Here is a 21,039-nt window from a genome sequence, read left to right on the forward strand (position 1 = left end):
CTGCTTTGCAGCCTCACAGAGAGGGCGCAACTGCTCAAGAACGTCTTTAAGAAGAACCACGTGAACTTGTACCGGTCAGAATCACTGCAACAAAACCTGCTCCGTAAGTATTTGAGTTCTGATTTTTAAACACATTCTCCGCCATTTCCTCATTGCATTTATAGGAGCAGTATTTTGACTTGAAGGATATTTAACTATTTACAGTTAACACCTAAAACAAATTTTGCACATTTGCAACACATTATATAAATATTAATAACAAATGTTTAGAGAGTCTTTTGACCACAGCCATCTCACTTTCAGCAGAAAAGATAGAGCATTTGAAAATCTTGCTGCTTTCACTTCACAAAAAATATTTCTGTATGCCCCTTGCCTCCTTAAATCTTAAAAAGAACCAGTAAAATAAATCTTAACTCTTAAAAGCTTACTTGGTATTGTTATCTTTTCTACTTGAATAACTTTGCAAGAGCCTTTTCAGCTTTCATACACAATGACATGTGTGTGAAACAGCACACAATGAAACATATTTCCCCCTTCAAAAATATTTATGAATATTTAGAGTTGTAAGAAATTATTAGGTATCATGCCCTCTTAACATTTGAAGGATCTCAAAAAGAATATAATATATAAAGCCCTGTAGTAAATGTATTTGTGTTAGTAATATATCTTTTGTTTCATGTTGTCTCCACATGTAATTTATTTTCATGTGTATATACTCATGTTTAATGCTTTTGCTCTTCATGCTTCAAGAGGCCTTTTCTAAAGATGGGAGCCCCTTGGGGGTCATTTCTTATCCCCAGGCCCCGTGTGACCAGGCTGGGGCATGAGGGAGTTTGTTTGCAGATGCTGAGCGTCCAGAACCGTGTCTTCGGAGGGAAGTTGTGTGCGTCTGCCTCCTTGCTCTCATCTCCCTTCACTCTCGCCCGCCTGGTCCATCTGGAGTGCATGCTCCCTCTTGCCTGCACCCCGCAGCCCTCCGCTAGCGGGAAGCAGACGTGAGAGGAGCTGGGCGTGGTCTGCTGAAGGGAGAATGCAGGGGAGGCTGCCCCTCTGTCCATCCGGGGAGCAGAGCGCCGAGGATCTAAGCCACCATCGCCTCACTCTTCATTTTGCTCTTGAATCCGTATCGTTCCCAGACATTAAAAATTAGTGTCCTTGTGCTTTTAAAGGCAGGGAAGGATGCATTAGCTCCCCAAGTTAGAAAGTGAACACTCAAAACTCAGAATAACAGAGACTTCCTGTGACTTCAAGCTCACCATTTCCATTTTAACTTACAGATGGGTATGCTTTCTCTCAAGACGAAAATGGAATCGTCTCACAGTCTGAAGTGATCAGAGCATATGACACCACGAAGCAGAGGCCTGATGAGTGGTCATGAGTTGGGGGGCTGCGAGGTCAGCTCTGATACGTCCTTTCGGGGAGTCCCAGGTCTTCACCAGAATCTGCTGACCAATTCCAGTCTGGTCCAAGGAGGGGAAATGAATCTGAGCTCATCTCATTGACTGACATTCAGATTCATGTATATTATAGACGTAAGCACTGTGCAACTATACTGTAACACCATCTCTTTCAGATTTTCTAAAGTATTTGCTAAGTCTTTGTAAACAGACATTGAAAATGACCTTGTATCTTGCCAGAGTGTTGTTTTTTTTTTCAACTGAAAAAACGTCAGTATTCTTTTGCTGTTACTCTGGAGCTACAACTATCAGTGTCTTGGATACACCACAAGGCTATTCACCATTAAAAATCTGCAAAATGGTAGTAAGTTAGAGGGACTCTTGATATCCAAATTTAGATTTCAGAACATGCTGGGTGGGGGGAGGAAACAGCCCTTAAAGAAGCCACTCACTGGGCAAAATTTCTAAACGAGACATTAATGATAAGTGTTGGTGTCAAAAACTGTCTTGATAAATGTTTGCCAAAGAAGTTCAATAAATGTATTACTATTTCTCCTTCAGTAGTAATTTGCCCAGAAATTTACAGGAAGGTTTACCTCCAGTTCTGCTGTGAGATCTGCATGCCTGACTTTTCCAATCTCAGAGTGATTTGTAAAAATGAGTATTTCAAGGCATTTGCTACTAATATCTGTGATGTTGCACCTTTGGCCTTACAAATGCTTCTTTCTCATTTGTCTTGTCTGTCTGTTCAGGTGGAAGTGCACAAGTGATTATGTGACTGTCGTTACAATACTGATTTTTAAAACTGTACTTACGTCTCCATCCTTTCTAATGACATTTCATCATCATTGAGTTTTTTCTTACAACCTGGCTTCTGCTGTAGATTAAGTGATGTCATTTTGCCTTTGAGTTTTCTTTCTTTTTTTTTTTTTAAGAAAAATGTACTTAAGTGTTTATGTGGGATTTGCAATACTTCTGTCGAGGTGTTTGTAAAACCATGTCAGATAAATGCCTGGGCTTCTGTAGTGTCTGTAGGCTCAGCTTTTTGTCCTGTGTTTTGGTTTTCCCGAGTAGTGCCCGTTCCGGATGCCTGTTGTCCTTGATGGCATGCCCCAGGTCAAGGTGACTGCCCTGAACTTAAAACCAAGAATGGCTTAACAGTGCACTTGTCAAGCCGCTCCCAAAATTAGGCACATGCTGCTAATTGGAACAAATAAGTGGTACTTCCCCACCCCCCATTTTAAAAACACCTATTTTATTCAAGCCTATAACTTTACAAAGAACTCTGTTCATCATGAGTAGATTTTGTTAATATGCTTTAAAATATAGATTCAATTTAATTGTTTCAGCATTTCCAAGATATCTCCTGAAAATGCCTATTTTGCTATACCAACAATTAATGGTGAAGGGGCTGTTTAAAAACCACAACCAGTTTTCTACACTATTTTTAACATAACGCTTTCATGTAGAAATAAAAAGAATTCTAGCTTTCAGATACATTTCAGAGATTGAAGCAAACTTTTTGCCTTGTATTCAAAAGCCTGTTTGCCTTTAAGTGGACTTACCAGCAAAATAGATAGAACTTCCTCTTTAAAAAAATAAGTCAACTACAATTAAGAAAAGAGGTGATTTTCAAATCACTCCTTGAGTTTAATAATTTCACATCTTTTTCACCCTTTTTCTCGATCTAGATTTAAAATTTTAGTCTATATATTATTTCCTTCTCTGAATTTTTAGCTCTTTAGTTACGTGTATGCCTCCCACATTTTCTACAAATAAGAGAGGTTATGACATACATAATTTGTACTTAAAAGGGTTAAGAAGGTGACTACTTCACTCTCCACACCCTTTCCATTCGGAGTTCAGATTGAGAAAAGCATGAATTTAAATATGCAAGACCACAGGTCTAAGAGTCTACGATCATCTTCAAAATTCAGATGTCACAGTGTTTGTTACTGAATGGTTATTCAGAGCATCTGGGCCTCCGTGATGACAGGTGAAGTCACACCACAAAAAAATGGAAAACAAGAATCAAGTAAAAGGAATAAAGGCTTTTTTAAAAAAAGAAGAATGAAGTACATCCCTCGGGAGAAACACTTAGCAGTTCTAGAAAAGGGCTGCTTCCATTTCCCCTCACCTCACAGGTGACATCCTTCGCCATAATTTTAACACAGAAATGTGATGAGTGTAATAGAACTGAATTTTCTGACTTAAGAAAACTGAAAGCTTTATTTTTACCTGGAAACATGATTTGTTTCTGTGGAGCTCTTCAACATGAGTGGAGGACTCATGGTTAATAATGTGAAAGAGCATGATCTGAAACATGACTGATTTATGCCTTTTTGTCCCATGGCCCTGTTTTTGAATTATCAACATTAAGTCAATCTCTTAGCTTCTCGGTAGGGAGTTGAGGGGTAGGCAGCAGGGAGTGACCACCTTGGTAAAACTTAAAAGACAACATCGCAACAGCAGTGACTTTGTAGTGTTCGAGAAAACCCTCCTTTTTTTAACGTTCCTAAGTGGGGTGGGGGTGGGCGTGGGTAACACAGTTTTACCAGGATTAAAATAAATAGTTGAAGTGACTTTTAATGTGTATTTTCTGAAATAAGGGACATTCTTCAATTAAAAAGTCCCTTATAGGGACTCTGGCAAATGCTAACACCATTGCTTAAATGTTTACAGTTCAGAAAATACTACTCACAGCAGAAAATCCTCATTCATTTTGCATTGAAAAGTTGGAAGTTGCTTCCTTAGCATTGACTAGTACACAGTGATATTGAGCATGAACTTTCTAACTGTTTTATATATACATATAAAAATATATTGGTGTCTCACACCCAGAAAAATGCTATATGGTAGAAAGTATGAGCAGGAAAGCTGGTGTTTCTCAGGAATGCAGTAAATTTTAAATGGAATAAGCGCCATCCACCCTCCCACACAATACTCTGGCTGACATGAGCCTGCTTGGGCAACGCAGCAAAGTTAATGGAAAACTTCCAATCAAGTCAGGTAAAAGTGTATTATATTCAGTTATTAGCCATTAACATGAATTGTGTGGTCACTGAATGGAATCAGCGATTCCTCTTAATTTCCAGGGGAAAAAAATGAATTCAAGAAATCTACATTTATTCTGGTCATTACATTTTGTATTTTAATTTTGCAGTCCTGCATCCTACATATCCAGTGTGAAAATCATGTGATAATTTTTTCTGCATTGTGTATGCTGCGTATCACTTATCTGTCACTTAAAATGTTCTTTCAGGAAATGAATACTAATCTGAATGTACTAGATTGCATATTCACAAATTTTTATGTATAACAAAGTCATCATTATTACAAAGCTAAATAATCATTAGTGTTTATTTTTATGCAGTTTTCCCTTTAATATGTCCTGGTTCTAAGACATATCATCTAATAAGTCTATAATCATGTACAAAATTTATTGAGCAAATTGCCACCCTCTTCACATCATATGAACCAGGCCCATGGAATTCTTTTGTAAATTATTTAGTGTAAACACCATGCAGTCTGGTGCCTAATAAATGCTTTTTAATGATGAACATTTCTATAATGCCTCTTAAAGAGACCATAGTCTAATTTTTCTCACATTAAAATAAGTGAAGTCACTTGTGAAACTCTTATACTTTGCTGCATTTTAATTAACCTTCAACAGCTATTAAAATGGAATGTAAGTTGAATTTTGAAGGAAAGGAAATAAATGTTTTCCATTTTTTGCCTTGATTTATTTTCTGTATGAGAGCAGCTGTGTTTTTGATAGGTTTATGGTTTGCATGAATTAATATTTAAAGTGGTCTAGGCCAACGCATGGCTATTGCTGTAAATCTTGATGTTTATTTCTGCCTTAAAATTCTCTCATGGCCTACCTGAGACTTAATATTCAGTGCACAAATTAACTGGTCCTCCACACAACTTTTTTTTTATTAAGCAAATCATTTTACAAACAAATTTGAACTAATTTAATTGAAACTTTTGTTTAGCTTGCCTCTAAGAACTTTTTTAATAAAGCTCACAAAATTTCTCAGCAAATAAATCTCCCTTAAGTAGGAAAAAAAAAAAGCTAGATTTCATACTTGCTTACTTTGAATTAACAGCAACTTTCCATAGGTAAATCTGCTCTTGCAAAGATGTGAGCAGAATATTTAAAAATACGTGTTTTTGTTTCATAGTTCTAGACTAGAAGCCATAAATGCAGTAAACACTGTTTGTTGTTTGTTTTACTACTTAGAGCTTCATTTTTCACATTTTCAAGTTTATTAGGTTAAAAAAAAAAGGCAGCCTTGGAAGGCAGCTACTATGGAAAATTGCAGTTTGCATTCAAAATAAAATAGTATTTTCAGCTCCATGAAAAACCATTCCTGCTGAAACTGCTGTAGAAATTGTGACGCTGCATGAGTGGAGAGCGCTGAATCTGTGATTATAGTAGTTTTCTCAGGTGTGTTTATCTCGATGTTCAATGCACTGTGTTTTATAAACAGTTATTAAAGTCGAGTAATATTCAGTTCTATGCAGTGTTATGTGTCATTGGCCTTTTGTGAATGTGCATGTTTTAAACTGAAAATTTTAAACATTTTTGTCCTCTTATTAAAAATGAAATAAACTGTACCATTACATAAAGAAAAGCGTTCGTTTTAATTGCTAGTTTTAGAAACTATATTTCTTCATAAGACCTTCAAAACTGCTATAACTATAGTTTGAGAAGGTGTTTAATTGTTTAATAACAATGTTAACATTTTATCTACAACCCCAATGATAATTGAAAATACCCCTGCATTGTAAATCCCATTCAGTGCAATATAAAGTGGAGTATATTAACTCTAATTTTATAAGAGTTGCTAGTTCAATAATTATCAAAAAATTAATTTTTGGACTTCCCTGGTGGTCCAGTGGTTAAGACTCCAAGCTTCCAATGCAAGGGGTGTGAGTTCAATCCCTGGTCCAGGAACTAAGATCCCCACGTTCTGCACAATGTGGCCAAAATAATGACAATAAAAATAAAATAATTCTAAGTAAGGTTACTATATTTTGACTCTCAATCAGAAAAGCCTCCAAGATTGTCCTCGTTACAGGTTTAAATCAGCCTGTAAGTCAACAACTAAGTCGCGGCTCCTCCTTTCACATAAGATGAAGTTCTTAAGCTTTCTAAACCTCACCGAGAATTTTTAAGCGTGTGAGAGAGTGGCCACATTTGGCCAATAAAGTTTGAAGGAAGTAACCGGAAAATAGTAAAATTACCACGTGAGACAAAATGTAGGCAAACCTTGGAAATGAGGACAAGACAATCAAAATAATCACCATTGATAAAAGGAAGGAACAACGGAAACTGCAGTTTGGAAAACTTAGAACAGGATGAGTTCTCAGAGACCCACTGGGGAAGCCACGTGCAGAGCCTCTGGTTCCATCAGAGGGAGGGGCAGTGCGTGCTTCCCCGTCTGGGACCCCACTCCCCTCCCCACAGCCTTTTCCTGGGGGCAGCTATGAGTATGGGCCCCCCCCCATGCAAAATCACAGCGAAACAATGTTCAGAAAAGTAACCTGCGCAGTATGCCAAATATTTTCACTTTCAACACCATCCCTCTTAAAATAAGCACCACCTTCTAACCCCACCTTAAGCAAACGGCAAACTTGAAATGCATAAATCCAGAACATCGTCCCCATGTAAAGATTGTTTTTATGTGCTAAAGGCATCTCAGACCTAAAGCTTCTATTTCAGTATACAGAACCATTCATTTTAATGAAGAAATATCTTTCTAATCTGGATCATCTCACTAGTAAGCTAATAAAAATTGTTGGAAAATGCAATATTTTTTACTATTCAGTCTTTATTTCAAGTACTATGTAACCAGCAACTCAAATGTAAACTCTTGTCAGAATAACTTCATTAGCAACTGTTTAACTGAAATTTTGAAAGTCTTATACATATAAAAATATATGTTTGTTGCCTTAATAGTTTAACATGCTCGTAAATCCTTATTTTTCCTGAACATAATGCTAAATAAGCCTTTTAGGTTATGCACAAGTAAACTGATCCGGACCCAGTGAAATGTATCATACTCCTAATTGTGATTGTACATATTCTCAGGAACCTTTTGAGTTAACTAGTTTTAGAGAGAAATTTTCCTATAGGTCTAACTCAATCTGGCAAAATTCTCTTCCATGGGGAATCGCTCAAAATCAATGAAAAATAAGGTGGGAAAATAAGAAGGAAAAATCTATGCATTTGGGACAATTAAAATTACAATCTATTAGCTTTGGAGTGAATAAAAGCAAGTTTATTAAATACATTTTTCTAAAATAGATTCACAGGCTCTGAGTGCAGGGTGGGAGGGTGCTTGCTCTGTCTTGGGCAATAAGAAGTTGGCCAGGTATCAAGAGGCCATGGATTACCAGGGACTAATTCTATCAAACCGTCGGGCCATTTTCTCTGTTCTGTGCCCTCCAGTCAGCGTTACAGCTCCCCTTCCACAGTACTCAGCCTCGCCTTTATCTGCGAGGATATTTCATCTGCTTTCTATCACGTACCAGGGACTGATGACAGCTCCCTCCCCACTAGACGGCAAGTCACGGGACAGTGATTCTGACTTATGATTCCTAAGACAAGCCTCAGCAGGAGGGTACAATTAACATCTCCGTTTTACAGACGAGAAAGCTGACACACAGTGACATAAAGTAAGTAGCCCAGGACTCTCAACCCATGGGAAACACCCAGAAAACTAAGCCAGACACTGTGACTCCAGAATGTACCTGGATCAGCCCCTGCTGTCCCAGTTTTGTCGGGTGTAAAGACAGAGATGTTTGCCCGCTCGTGTTTTTGCTTCTGTTCTGTGCTCTGTGATATTCTGTGTTCGCCTAACAAGGCACCAATTCCGTGCATGGACACAATCCCCCCTGTCTATAGGGTGTGTGCAATGTTACAGTCAATGTTACAACTCTCCCCCGAAAAGGTTTTCTGAAAAGTAGGTCGGATTTTTTTTTTTTCCTAAGAAGATTAGGACTTCACAGTACATACCATAAAGAATGTAGGGTTTCAAAGCAGACAGTGGGCCTGGGTTCAAATCTTGGTTCTGTTATCGTCAGTCTTGGGAACAGTGTTCAGTCTTTCTGCTTTGATCTCTTTCTCTGCCAAACAGGCATGGTAAGAGTCCCGACTTCAGGGTTGGGAAGATTAAATGATACATGTCGTACAACACACACATGGTGTTTAATAAATATTATCCACTATCTGCAACACCTCGAGTAACAGGCAAATTTGGCCTTGGAGTACAGATTGAAGCAGGGCAAAGGCTAATAGAGTTCTGCCAAGAGAACGCACAGGTCAACACCCTCTTCCAACAACACAAGAGAAGACTCTGCACATGGATACCACCAGATGGTCAACCCCGAAATCAACACCAGATGTTCAACACCGATTATATTCTTTGCAGCCACAGATGGAGAAGCTCTATACAGTCAGCAAAAACAAGACCGGGAGCTGACTGTGGCTCAGGTCATGAACTCCTTATTGCCAAATTCAGACTGAAATTGAATAAAATGGAGAAAACCACTATACCATTCAGGTATGACCTAAATCAAATCCCTTATGATTATACAGTGGAAGTGAGAAATAGATTTAAGGGACTAGATCTGATAGACAGAGTGCCTGATGAACTATGGACGGAGGTTCGTGACATTGTACAGCAGACAGGAATCAAGACCATCCCCAAGAAAAAGAAATGCAAAAGAGCAAAATGGCTGTCTGAGGAGGCCTTACAAATAGCTGTGAAAAGAAGGGAAGTAAAAAGCAAACGAGAAAAGGAAAGATATACCCATTTGAATGCAGAGTTCCAAAGAATAGCAAGGAAATATAAGAAAGCCTTCCTCAGTGATGAATGCAAAGAAATAGAGGAAAACAATAGAATGGGAAAGACTAGAGATCTCTTCAAGGAAATTAGAGATACCAAGGGAACTTTTCATGTAAAGATGGGCTCAGTAAAGGACAGAAATGGTATGGACCTAACAGAAGCAGAAGATATTAAGATGAGGTGGCAAGAATACACAGAAGAACTATACAAAGAAGATATTCACAACCCAGATAATCACGATGGTGTGATCACTCACCTAGAGCCACACATTCTGGAATGTGAAGTCCAGATGCTTCGTAGGAAGCATCACTACGAACAAAGCCAGTGGAGGTGATGGAATTCCAGTTGAGCTACTTCAAATCCTGAAAGATGATGCTGTGAAAGTGCTACACTCAATATGCCAGCAAACTTGGAAAACTCAGCAGTGGCCACAGGACTGGAAAAGGTCAGTTTTCATTTCAATCCCAAAGAAAGGCAATGCCAAAGAATGCTCAAACTACCACACAATTGCACTCATCTCACATGCTAGCAAAGTAATGCCCAAAATTCTCCAAGCCAGGCTTTAGTGATACGTGAACCATGAACTTCCAGATGTTCAAGCTGGTTTTAGAAAAGGCAGAGGAACCAGAGATCAAATTGCCAACATCTACTGGATCATCGAAAAAGCAAGAGAGCGCCAGAAAAACATCTATTTCTGCTTTATTGACTATGCCAAAGCCTTTGTGTGGATCACAATAAACTGGAAAATTCTGAAAGAGATGGGAATACCAGACCACCTAACCTGCCTCTTGAGAAATCCATATGCAGGTCAGGAAGCAACAGTTAGAACTGGACAACAACAGACTGGTTCCAAATAGGGAAAGGAGTACATCAAGGCTGTATATTGTCACCCTGCTTATTTAACTTATATGCAGAGCACATCATGAGAAACACTGGGTTGGAAAAAGAACAAGCTGGAATCAAGATTGCCAGGAGAAACATCAATAACCTCAGATATGCAGATGACACCACCCTTATGGCAGAAAGTGAAGAAGAACTAAAGAGTCTCTTGATGAAAGTGAAAGAGGAGAGTGAAAAAGTTGTCTTAAAGCTCAACATTCAGAAAACTAATATCATGGCATGTGATCCCATCACCTCATGGGAAATAGATGGGGAAACAGTGGAAACGGTGGCTGACTTTATTTTTGGGGCTCCAGAATCACTGCAGATGGTGACTGCAGCCATGAAATTAAAAGACACTTACTCCTTGAAAGGAAAGTTATGACCAACCTAGACAGCATATTAAAAAGCAGAGAGATTACTTTGCCAACAAAGGTCTGTCTGGTCAAGGCTATGGTTTTTCCAGTGGTCATGTATGGATGTGAGTTGGACTGTGAAGAAAGTAGAGCACCAAAAAATTGATGCTTGTGAACTGTGATGTTGGAGAAGACTCTTGAGAGTCACTTGGACTGCAAGGAGATCCAACCAGTTCATCCTAAAGGAAATCAGTCCTGGGTGTTCATTGGAAGGACTGATGCTGAAGCTGAAACTCCAATACTTTGGCCACCTGATGCAAAGAGCTGACTCATTTGAAAAGACGCTGATGCTGGGGAAGATTGAGGGCAGGAGGAGAAGGGGACGACAGAGGATGAGACGGTTGGATGGCATCACCAACTCAATGGACATGGGTTTGGGTGGGCTCCGGGTGATGGACAGGGAGGCCTGGTGTGCTGCAGTTCATTAGGTCGCAAAGAGTCGGACATGACTGAGCAACTGACCTAAATGACTGTCTGCATAGCTACCTTTCAACATATAGAGCTTCTGTTCTTCAGAGATCCTACAGCGCATGAGGCAGTTGGCCCAACAAAGACTTGATGTCCATGAGCAGGACTTTGAAATATCCCTCCATTCCTATCAGTGGAAAACTCTAGTCCCATTTTATGTAAGCATTTTCTGCACCGCCTTAAATATACACTGAGTTTTCCAGATATATAACTATGGTGCAGATTAAAAGAAGATCCAACTTTGGGAGAAAATCTCAGTAAAAGCAGGGCGACTCTGGAGTGTAAATGGACAGTGCTGTGAGCCTGCGTAGGTCTGGACTGGGCCTGTCACATCTCGGTTATTCCTGTGTGAAGAGGTTCTCCTGTGAGTCCTCTGTTAAATCTGCTGAAGCTCTTACATTATGAAATAATTCTCCTTTTCGTTCTCTTTTCTATTTACCATTAAGACATTATGTTGATTGTTTTTAAGTATATGTGTAATGAGTAATATGATCTAGGAATTTCATTTTAGGACAGTTAAAAGTGAAAGCGTCAGTCACTCAGTCATGTCCAACTCTTTGCAACCCGATTGGACTGCAGTCCGCCAGGCTCCTCTGTCCACAGAATTCTCCAGGCAGGAACACTAGAGTGGGTTACCATTCCATTCTCCAGGGGGTCTTCGCAATCCAGGGATCAAATCTGGATATCCTGCGTTGGAGGCCGATTCTCTACCATCTGAGGCACCAGCAAATCTGGGGGACAGTTAAAGGCGTGACGCAAAGCATTTGTTTTAAGGAAAACTGACGAGATCCCACGGAGTTAATAATCACTGTTCTGGAGAGAGGCCCTGAGCCTCACGCCTCACTTGTCAGTGGACTGTGTGCCCAGGGACAGAGGAACCTCAAAGCCGGTGTTCCCTCGCTGTAGGAATCTGCTTATGCAGACAGCTCCAGGTCTGAGGAGCTGTGGGACGTGGGCAAGTTACTTCACTCCTGTATGCCTTGGTTTCCAAATCTGTAAGATAGGAATTATGACACCTCCATGTTGCACCGTTTGCGGGGGCGGAGGGGGGAGTTAGTGCCTGTAAATATTTAGAATCCTCCTTGAGTCGTAAGAGCCCCGTAAAGATTAAAATAGCAGAGGACCGGTAGGTAACCAACACGAATAAAGCCAGCCTAACGCGAGGGTGAATCCAGAGCTTCACACAAATGCGTCTCCTTCTACCTGCAGCCTTTCTCCCTCCTTCCCTCTCCGGCGCCTTCCTTTTCTTTCCTTCCTCCTGCCTCCCCCCTCCCTCCCTTCCTTCTTATGTTTATTCCTTTATTATTCGGGCTGACTTTGGATACCTGGATCAGTTACAGGAGAAAGCAGGAGACCAGAAGTCAGATGTCCTGCCATCAGTCTGGGCAAAAAGACACAGCATCTTCCAACTTGCTTCCTCAACTAAAAAACAGAGTCAAGGCCAAATGACTTTCCTTAGGTCAGCATTCCACCTCTAAAGGATCTGTATTTGACAGGAGCTACTGAGGATGACATACAATAGTATGGACCCACATAAACCTGGGTTTCCGAAGGACACCCAAGGAGCCAAGAGGCAGCAAAACTGAGGCAGATGGGCCAGGCCAGGGAGACCAGGCACAAGCCTGGTGGAAGGCAAGGACCTCCTGAAAAGGACCTCCGACCCCCAGCAAAACAGCACCCTCGGGCCACATCCTCTTCATGCCACGAGAAGCCAAAATTCAGATTCTTATGAGAAATGTCCCAATTCTTAAATCTATGCAAATGACACATCTGAGGATTGCAGCCCACGGGGTGATGTCTCTATAAACGTTCACGTCCTTGGCTGCTTTCAGGCGTCCCAATGTAGAAAACAGCTTTCCAACATAATACAAAATTCACGTAAGATTGTTTTTTTTTTTTCATTTCAAATTACGAAGTGTTAGGTACAGACGTTCCCTTTTATTGAATAGCGGAGAGTATTATTAAGGAGATACAATGAAGCACTTTGATCTAAACTTTCAAAGAGGTGTCATGAAAGCATAAAGCATTTTATTCATTCTAATCCAGCAGGATATATGCCCAAATATTTAGTCATCAGACATGGAACTCAGTGGCACTTAAGATACATAATATCAGAAGATTATAGTTAAAGCTGGACTTTGAACTCCACGCTTATTATTAACATAAAAAATTACAGTGTGACTACTAAATAATTAGTACCATCAGTGTAGTAAATACATTAAATTACAAATCTTTACATTTGTACATAACTCATTTTACAAATAAATGTTTTAAGACCCAACTGTTCAACTTTCATTTAAACACTAAATGTTGCTGAACAAAACGTCTGCAATAAATATTCCCTTGGGCAGGTGGGGGAAATGCTTTTACATAAGATCTCTGTTACAATGAATATCTAAGTAAATATTTAAAATGTTAAATTTCTCATGCAGTTATTGAAATCTTCTGTTCTGAAGACACTCTTATATTTCCAACAAAATTTAGCCATTGATTTAAAAAATAACTGTTGTCATGATGCTAAAGTTATTCCCAGTTAAGTTGCTCCCCAAATTATAAACAGGCTGTTCACTGTCTCTTCAGTTTACTTAGCAGTTAATTTTTTAAATGAACCTTCGATAATTACAATCAGGTACAATTTCTTTGCTTACTTATGTATATATTTGTATTATCACTCACTAAAGAACTTATAATGAAAAAAGAACAGATAGGCCTATGTAGGATAGCTGAGTTGTCCAATATAACAGCTTCAGCTGACTTGTAACTTTCAAGTTGGACTACTGCATATTTTGAATAAAAGTAGCATAAGTTGAAATGTAATAGTCACCATGCTTTCAAAGCCAGAAAGCAATTTTCTTAACACAGCCATTCTGTGACTGCAGCCAGGAACCTCAAGACTAAGAGGCGCTGTGTTTTCCTCGCGCTTTCCTCCATGACGTCGCTGGTCCAAGTGAAACTGTCTTGGGATTCCTGGTGGCCATGGCGGCAGCATCCACAGGTGCGCCACTGCTCCAGATGATGGGTCTGCAGCCATGGCCTGTCAACTGGAACTGAAGTCTGGACAGCTCTTCCCGGGCAGTGGGGGCTCCTGCTGGAGCGGGTAAGCGAAGTACTGGGGCGACACCAGGAAGCCGGACGGCTGGGTCAAGTGGATTGGGTGGCCTGTGGTGTAAGGTGGGGGCGGAGAGGGAACCAGGCAGCCTGGCTCTGCCCGGGCAAAGGAGAACCTTCGGATGGAGCCCCCCGTGGAGCTGGAGCTGGTGGCCGTGCTGGACTGCCTGGAAGGTGCCCTGAGGTTCGCAGAAGTCAAGATCATGGGGAGGGTCTCCGTCTGATAGCTGCGGAGTGAGAAGCGGATTGGCTGCTGAGAGGGCTCCTTAGGCCTCAAGCAGGTGCAGCAGTAAACAGCCACCAGAGAGCCTAGGATGATGAAGGCGATGAAGATGCAGCCGACAATCAGGAAGGGAACGTAGACGGGCTCTAGAAGGCAAACACAGGCACAGGTACTCAGACAAGAGATTCCCAGACTCTGCGCTGCTCGTGGGGAGGAGGCGGGAGGTCCATTCAGCCACCCCTGTCAGCCCGGCTTCTCGGAGCCTGTTACTGGTAACCTCTGAACTGCAAACTGTGATGATGGAATATTCTTGCTCCTAGCAGGGAGGAAGCAGCCTGATACTGTAGACTCTGTTAGCAATTAGCCATCATATTGCACATCTGGACATCAGAGGGAACAGACTCTATCCTCCTGTCCACGCACTGGACGGAGAGAAAAGATGAGTTTGGGGGCTGGTTACTATAACAATGGCTTTCAATCCAGGTTTTAGGAGTTTTATCACAGTGGGGTGCGTAAGGATGCTAAGGCTGAAAATCCACCTCCTATCCAAGAATCTCCACAGCTGGACCTGTTAAGTGAGCCCCCCGGGATTTTACGAGACTACAGAAAGAACAGTATAAAGAAATCCATAGCAGGCCCCAACTACCCGTGTCTCCTACCACATCACAAACTGTCCCGTCTGGATACTTCTTTCCAGAAACAATTTGGGATGCCTCCTCCAGCCGTCACTCTCCTGCCTCCCGATCCCCACTCAAATTCTGGGAAGGTCAGACTGAACTTTAGCTAGACTGCAGTGTGGTCCTTGGTGTTGGTGGCCCACACTTTCTGGAAGCGCAACTTTTTGACAGAGTTAGCCCCAGTTCCCTTCTCCCTCTATAAGGCAGACATAATGTTCCCCACCCAGAGGCACCTCCCAAGCAGTCCTCCAGCTGTGGCTCCTGCCTGATAGAGCTGCCTTGGGATGCAAACCTCCGGCTTAGAGGTAAAAGAAAGCAGGTCTGCATTGACTAAGACCCTACTGTGTGCCTATTTTGTATTTATTTCCAGATTCATGTAACCCTGTGAGGCAGGCATGATATGGTCTAGTTTCCAGATGTGGAAACATATTGGAGAGTCGCTGAGTTTCCCAAAGACACATAGGCAATGAGTGGTAGAGAACTATCCACCCTAAGATCTGTGGGCTCCTGGGTGTAAGCTCCGGGTGCCGCCCACTCCGCCCCGTCTTACTAGAAGAAGGTTACCACTACTTCTACTTCTAGAAGTAGAAGCAGCAGAAGTACTAGAAGGTTACTAGTGCCTCTTACTACTTCTTGCCCTGCAGAAGGCAAGTCTAAAGTGACTACTCACTCAGCACCTTGCTGAGCATCCATACACTCGTTTATTCCACAACCTAACTCCTCTGAGAGCAGCATGCCCATTTTAGAGTTGAGAAGAGGCCCAGCGCAGTTAAGTAACTCGCCCCAATGACAAGCTGGCAAGGGAAGGTGCGGAGGCTTTGCCAGACCCCAGCCTGGGTGGGTGCGGAGGCTGCCCCCTCTCCTGCCAGAGAGCACGGCGGAAGGCCAGGATGGGGTCCCCGAGGCAGACCCAGAGCTTGGCACTTGCTGTGCAGAGGGGGCGAGTGACTGAAGCCAGTTTGTATTTTCCGAACAGGCCAGGCCGCCTTAGAGTTCCCTACTTTCCACTGAACATCCTTCCCCCAGAAGCCACTTCCTCAATCCTCTAGATTGGTATTTCGCCCTCCAAAGTTAAATTCCCTGGAGGTCTAACTGAGTTCTAAGGAAGGCGGGTCCCCCTTTCCTCCGGGTTCTCAGTCTCGGGGGACTGGGGCTCCAGCACGGGTAATCATCCCCCAGCCTCTCCCGCCTTTCCTGGGGACCGTCTCTGGCCCCCTTCAGACCCCCGCTCTGGAGTTCTGGGGTGTCGAGGCTCTCTCTCGGCTTCCCCCACCCCCTGCCCCCGCTCCTCCGGTTTCCCCGGCCGTAAAACCATCGCCTGGAGCTCTAAATGATCTCCCTGAAGTTCCGATTCAGGTGGAAAGGTTTTTTTTTGTTTTTTAAGGTGTAAAGTTCCTCTGCTGGGGCTGTGATTTATTCAGCTCTGAAGTAAGCGGAAACTTGACCCGTGTTTTCCGACGTGAGAATAGGGGGCGGGAAAGCCCCTGCGACCCCGGTTTCTAAATATCCAACCGGAGGACCTGGGCATTTCTGAAAAGCGTGACAATGGGGGGTGGGCCGGAGTGGGTAATTCGATGCAGAGAAATGAAAGGAAGTCGTGAGAATGGGGCTTAGAAACAAGCCCAAGCGGCCACACACACACACAAATGTGGCTTAAGTTCCTTACCGCCGCGGGGCTACAGATAAACGCACCCCAAGAGTTGCGTTCCCTGCGCCATCAGCACTTCTCAAAGCTTCCAGAGCTCCCAGGGCGCAGAATAGGGCACCCTTACCACCCGAGAAAACTCAAGTCCAGCCTGGCGCGGCCGCCACAGCCCTTCTTTGAAATGTCGTGCGCGCCCAGGGCTCCCTCTTTCTCCCCCAGAGTCACTGGGTGCAAACCCCGCGGTCCTCGCGGCCCGTGGCGAACTAGCTCCTGGGCAGACCCGCGGAGACCGCGTGTGGCGGGAATCGAGACTGCAAAGAAACTGCGCCCCTGACCTGAAACGCGACCACCCACTTCTCCCTTGATACCCCCACTTTCTAGCGTCCCCTTTGCGCAGACCCGGGAAGGCCTGGCACGCCTCTTTGCGCGCGCACCGGCCGGCACGCACCGCAGCCCGGCCGCGCGGCCGGGCAGGGTCTGCCCCGCCCTGGGCCCGTACTCACGCGCCGTGATGCCCGGGTGCTCCAGCTCGCCGCGGTCGTTAGTGCAGCCGCCCTGCTCCAGCCTGGCGTCGGCCGCGGCGCAGCAGTAGCGCAGCGCGCAGGAGCCGCAGCAGATGGTGGCGTCCAGCGTGTCGAAGTCCTCCGGGCACTGGAAACCCTCGTGGTAGTTGCCCTGCACGTCCACCCAGCCGTGGCAGTACTCTCCGGGCTGCTGGGCGCCCGCCGGGCCCCCGCGCAGCCAGCCCAAGAGCAGGCAGAGCGCCAGCAGCGCCCCCATCGCCGCGGGCGCGCCGGGCGGCCGGGAGGGGGACGCGGCTGGAGAGCGAAGGGCTGAGCCGGGGCTCCGCTCGCCCCGCGGTTCCGCCTCTCCGGGGGAGCGGCCTGGGGAGCTGCCCGGGCGGCCAAAACCAGTCCCCTGAGGGTTAGCGGGGGCCAGGGAGGAAGCAGGGGCTGCGGCGCGGCGGGCTCAGCCGGCCGGGGGTCGGCATGGTGCGCGGGGGCGAGTTGGCCAGGGCCCGCGGGAGGCGCCCGCCGAGGCTGCGGCTCGGGCTGATGCTGCGGTCCTTCGCCCCGCTCATAACTCTCCGGGCGCGAGGGGCTCGCCCAGCCCTCGGCCACCTCCCACCCCACTCCTCACGGGAGCCATCGCGCCCGGGGCTGGCAACTCCCGGGCCGCGCAGCACCTGGACTCGCCGCCGTCGCCGGGTCCAGAACGGAGCCCGAAGCAGCAGAATGTGAAATGCCCACGTCTGGGGCTTCGGGACGGGCGGCCCCTCAGCCCCCGCCCCTGTCTGTCGCGGGAGTCAGCCTGGCCGGGCCAAGCACAAACGGCCTCCGGGTTGCTGACAGCTCTGCCTCCACGGCGTCCTTTAAAAAGGAAGAGGGAGGGGGAGACAGCGAGGGTTAAGAGAGAGTCCGCCTCCCGGGTCGCGCCGCCCGAGCGCGCGCGGCGCGGCGCGGCTGCGTGTCCTGCGCGCCCTCTGGTTCGTGCGCCCTCCTCCGCCTTTCCCGGCCGCCTCCTCCCCTGGCACTCCCCCGGGACTCGACTCGACCCTAAACTTGGGGGATCAGGCCCTCTCCCCGCGCACAGACACACACACACACACCCCGCATAGTCCAGCAAACTCCGCAGAGGGCCAAGGCCTCCGGGTCTCCGTCTCCCCACGCGAGTTGGCGCGCGAGTGGGGACCTGAGGTTTGCATTTTAGGGGAGTAATCAAAAATGAATTGGGTGGCTGAGGTTTGTCGAATCATCTGTCACCTGTTGCACAGATCCGGCCTCGTTCCTGGGACACCTGTTGTAAGGGTTCGGGCGGATGGCATGACTTTTAGGGCCCGCCACATTTGCGCTGCGATTTCCCCCTAGGTTTCCACTGTCTCCAGAAGGGCCGGCACGTTTGACAAATGCGCACACACCCGCACTCTCCCCCGTCCCCCTAACACGCGCGCCGCAGGGTGAAAAATCGAGGGTCACCTCCGCCTGCCCAGGGCAACTCACAGAACCTCAAAGAGCACAGCTTCTCCATTCGCGCCCGCAGAGGATATAAAAGAACAAAATTAATGATAACTGAGCAGATCTGAACTTCTGTTCGGGCAAAGAAACACATTTGTTTAAATGATGTGTCCCCCGTGTGCTATTTTCAGGGGCACTGCGCCTTTAGCCGGGTAAGTGCCCTATGAAACTGCCGTTATGTGAAACCTGGGCTCAACTCAAGAATTTATTTTTACGGCATCCTGAACTTCCTCTCATCATTTATTGGTTCGTGTGAATATGTTCCGCGTATCTCGACCTATTTGTCAAAGGAAACGCTGAATGCCCGTGTCACTGATTTAGATGTTGGCAAGTTGAGTCAAACAAAAAGACAAAGTTTGCTGCTCACCAGCCATGAAATTGTGCGGTCAAAAGCTTCGCGAGGGTCCAGTCGGCTCACAGAAGCTTTTTTTTTTTTTTTTTTTGGTAACTCAATGAAACGGTTTCTGTTTTAAAATATAAGTTCAAGTATATTACAAGGAAAGAGTCATTTCTGATTTCTAACTTTAAATATAGGGATTAGCACTTAGTTATGAGAATGTAAAAATAATGCCCAACATTTCAGATGTTGAGTAGGACTGTGTAAATATTTAACTTTATTGTTCTGTTAGATATTACGTGGGACAATAATATGCTATTTAGTAAAACCCAATTAAGTTCCGGCTTTTATCTACAAACAAACAATGAGACCGTCTTTCTTGACTTAAAGAACTTAAATAAGCATATGGGAAATTTTTTTTGCAGAAATTTCTTAGGTACTGTGTTTTTACTTACAAAAAAGAAAAGTCCTTGCCAGACTTAAAGAGGTTTTTTTTTTAAGGAGTGTTGTTTGGATTGTATAAATCCCGAGGAAGAAAGTCGTGTGGAAGCACAGCAACAGTGAGATATAATGATCGTGCTAAGATGATAAAACTACAAAGACATGTTTACTGCTAATAACTTTCCCAGAACCACACCTCTTAATAATATTTTTGTTAAATTTAGAGGAATTCCATGACATCACAACTACATACAGTTCTGCAGCAACCTCTGCTAGTCCCCAAGGGTCAAGTTTCTCTCATTATCCAGCTGTTCTTTGATAGCATTAATATTTTAGGGAATGATTTGTTGGCATATACCCTCCAATAATTACATTCTCTGTGCCACATTGGGATTCTTTTCCTTAGGACACTCGCTATATATAATTAATTCCCTCATTCAAAGCTCCTGTCTGTTTGACTTATTTAGAAAGCATTTTACTCAAATTTAGTTGGACATTTACTCATGGAAAATAACCACACCTCCAAATTACTTGATACTCCTTCGATCTGATGTGTGTGAGCATGAAAGCAACTGTACACCACGCTTTCTTTTCTAGGTCTTGATCCAAAGCACCTTTAAACCATCCTAACAGTCGGCTCAGGAGGTTTGCACTGGGGGAAATGTATTTGGTTCCTTGTTGTAGAAACTCTCTTCAAATTGCACACTTACCAATTTTTACTGCAAAAGTGATGCTCTCAGAATGCTCTTTGAAACAAGAAGACAACATGCACTTCCTTTGGGGTTTATAAATATCCAAGATTGCTATTATTTTGTTACCACTTGAATAGTAAAGGAAGATTAAAAAGTTCTCATAGACCCCCCTCAAAGACTCAAGGCAGAGGACCTAGAGATGGAAAATCAAATCTGCACCATCTGGGGTATCATGTAGAGGTTTTGAGAAATTCTATATTTTCCCTTATCGCGGTAACACAAATTCCATATTTTGGTGAAGAAAATAATCATAAGATATCATTTCCTCAGCTTACATTCTCTTGTGGCTCTCCCTGCCTCCGGGAAATGGTATAGGAAATGAGTTAAATGATATGATGTCTGGGATTTGCTTTAATAAACGCCAGAGAAAGAGAAAGTGGGAAGGGGGAGAGCAGGGGGAAGAGAAAGAAGCAGGGAGGAGAAGGAGATGGAGAAGAAAAGAGAGAGAGGGGAAACAGAGGGAAGGAGAGAGAAAGAGAAGAGGGAGGGAGGAAGAAAGGGGAAATTAAAGTTAGGGGAGAGATGGCAATGTGAATAAAGCAGCTGAAACACAACAAGCAATATGTTGATAATTGTAACTGGGTGAAGGGTACTTGCAAAATTGAAATGCAATTCTGTTTTTATGTATGAACAAAAATTATGTATTTTTTAAATTTATTAGCTTGGAATTGGTAGCAGCATGAAATTGGCACCAGAACATATTTTTCACCTTTGTCCCTTTCACTTCTCTTTGTTTTATGTTCTTTGAAGCAGAGTGAAAGATTTAAGAAAAGCAATACAGAGAAGTGTAGAAAAACAGGGCTAAAATGGATGCATCAGAAA

General features: G+C 44.0%; 2 protein-coding genes across 2 annotated transcripts in view; one reads left to right on the top strand and one right to left on the bottom strand.

Annotated features, from left to right (window-relative positions):
- The window catches only part of ATP8A1 (ATPase phospholipid transporting 8A1), a 240,371-nt gene extending 234,334 nt beyond the window's left edge, over positions 1 to 6,037 (top strand). The window contains exons 36-37 of the mRNA XM_070451955.1: positions 12 to 103; positions 1,278 to 6,037. Coding sequence (XP_070308056.1) covers positions 12 to 103; positions 1,278 to 1,378 — 193 coding nt within the window. The 3' untranslated portion in view covers positions 1,379 to 6,037. The remainder of the gene's footprint in view (positions 1 to 11; positions 104 to 1,277) is intronic.
- A 6,988-nt stretch (positions 6,038 to 13,025) lies between these two features.
- Positions 13,026 to 18,076, bottom strand: SHISA3 (shisa family member 3). The gene is made up of 2 exons (XM_020900748.2): positions 17,176 to 18,076; positions 13,026 to 14,496 (listed from the first exon to the last, which is right to left on the bottom strand). The coding sequence occupies exons 1-2, from the start codon at positions 17,450 to 17,452 to the stop codon at positions 14,057 to 14,059; spliced, it is 717 nt and encodes a 238-aa protein (XP_020756407.2). The 5' UTR covers positions 17,453 to 18,076; the 3' UTR covers positions 13,026 to 14,056.
- Between the last annotated feature and the right edge of the window lie 2,963 nt (positions 18,077 to 21,039).

The sequence above is a fragment of the Odocoileus virginianus genome, chromosome 21 (assembly GCF_023699985.2).
Source record: "Odocoileus virginianus isolate 20LAN1187 ecotype Illinois chromosome 21, Ovbor_1.2, whole genome shotgun sequence".
NCBI lineage: Eukaryota > Metazoa > Chordata > Mammalia > Artiodactyla > Cervidae > Odocoileus > Odocoileus virginianus.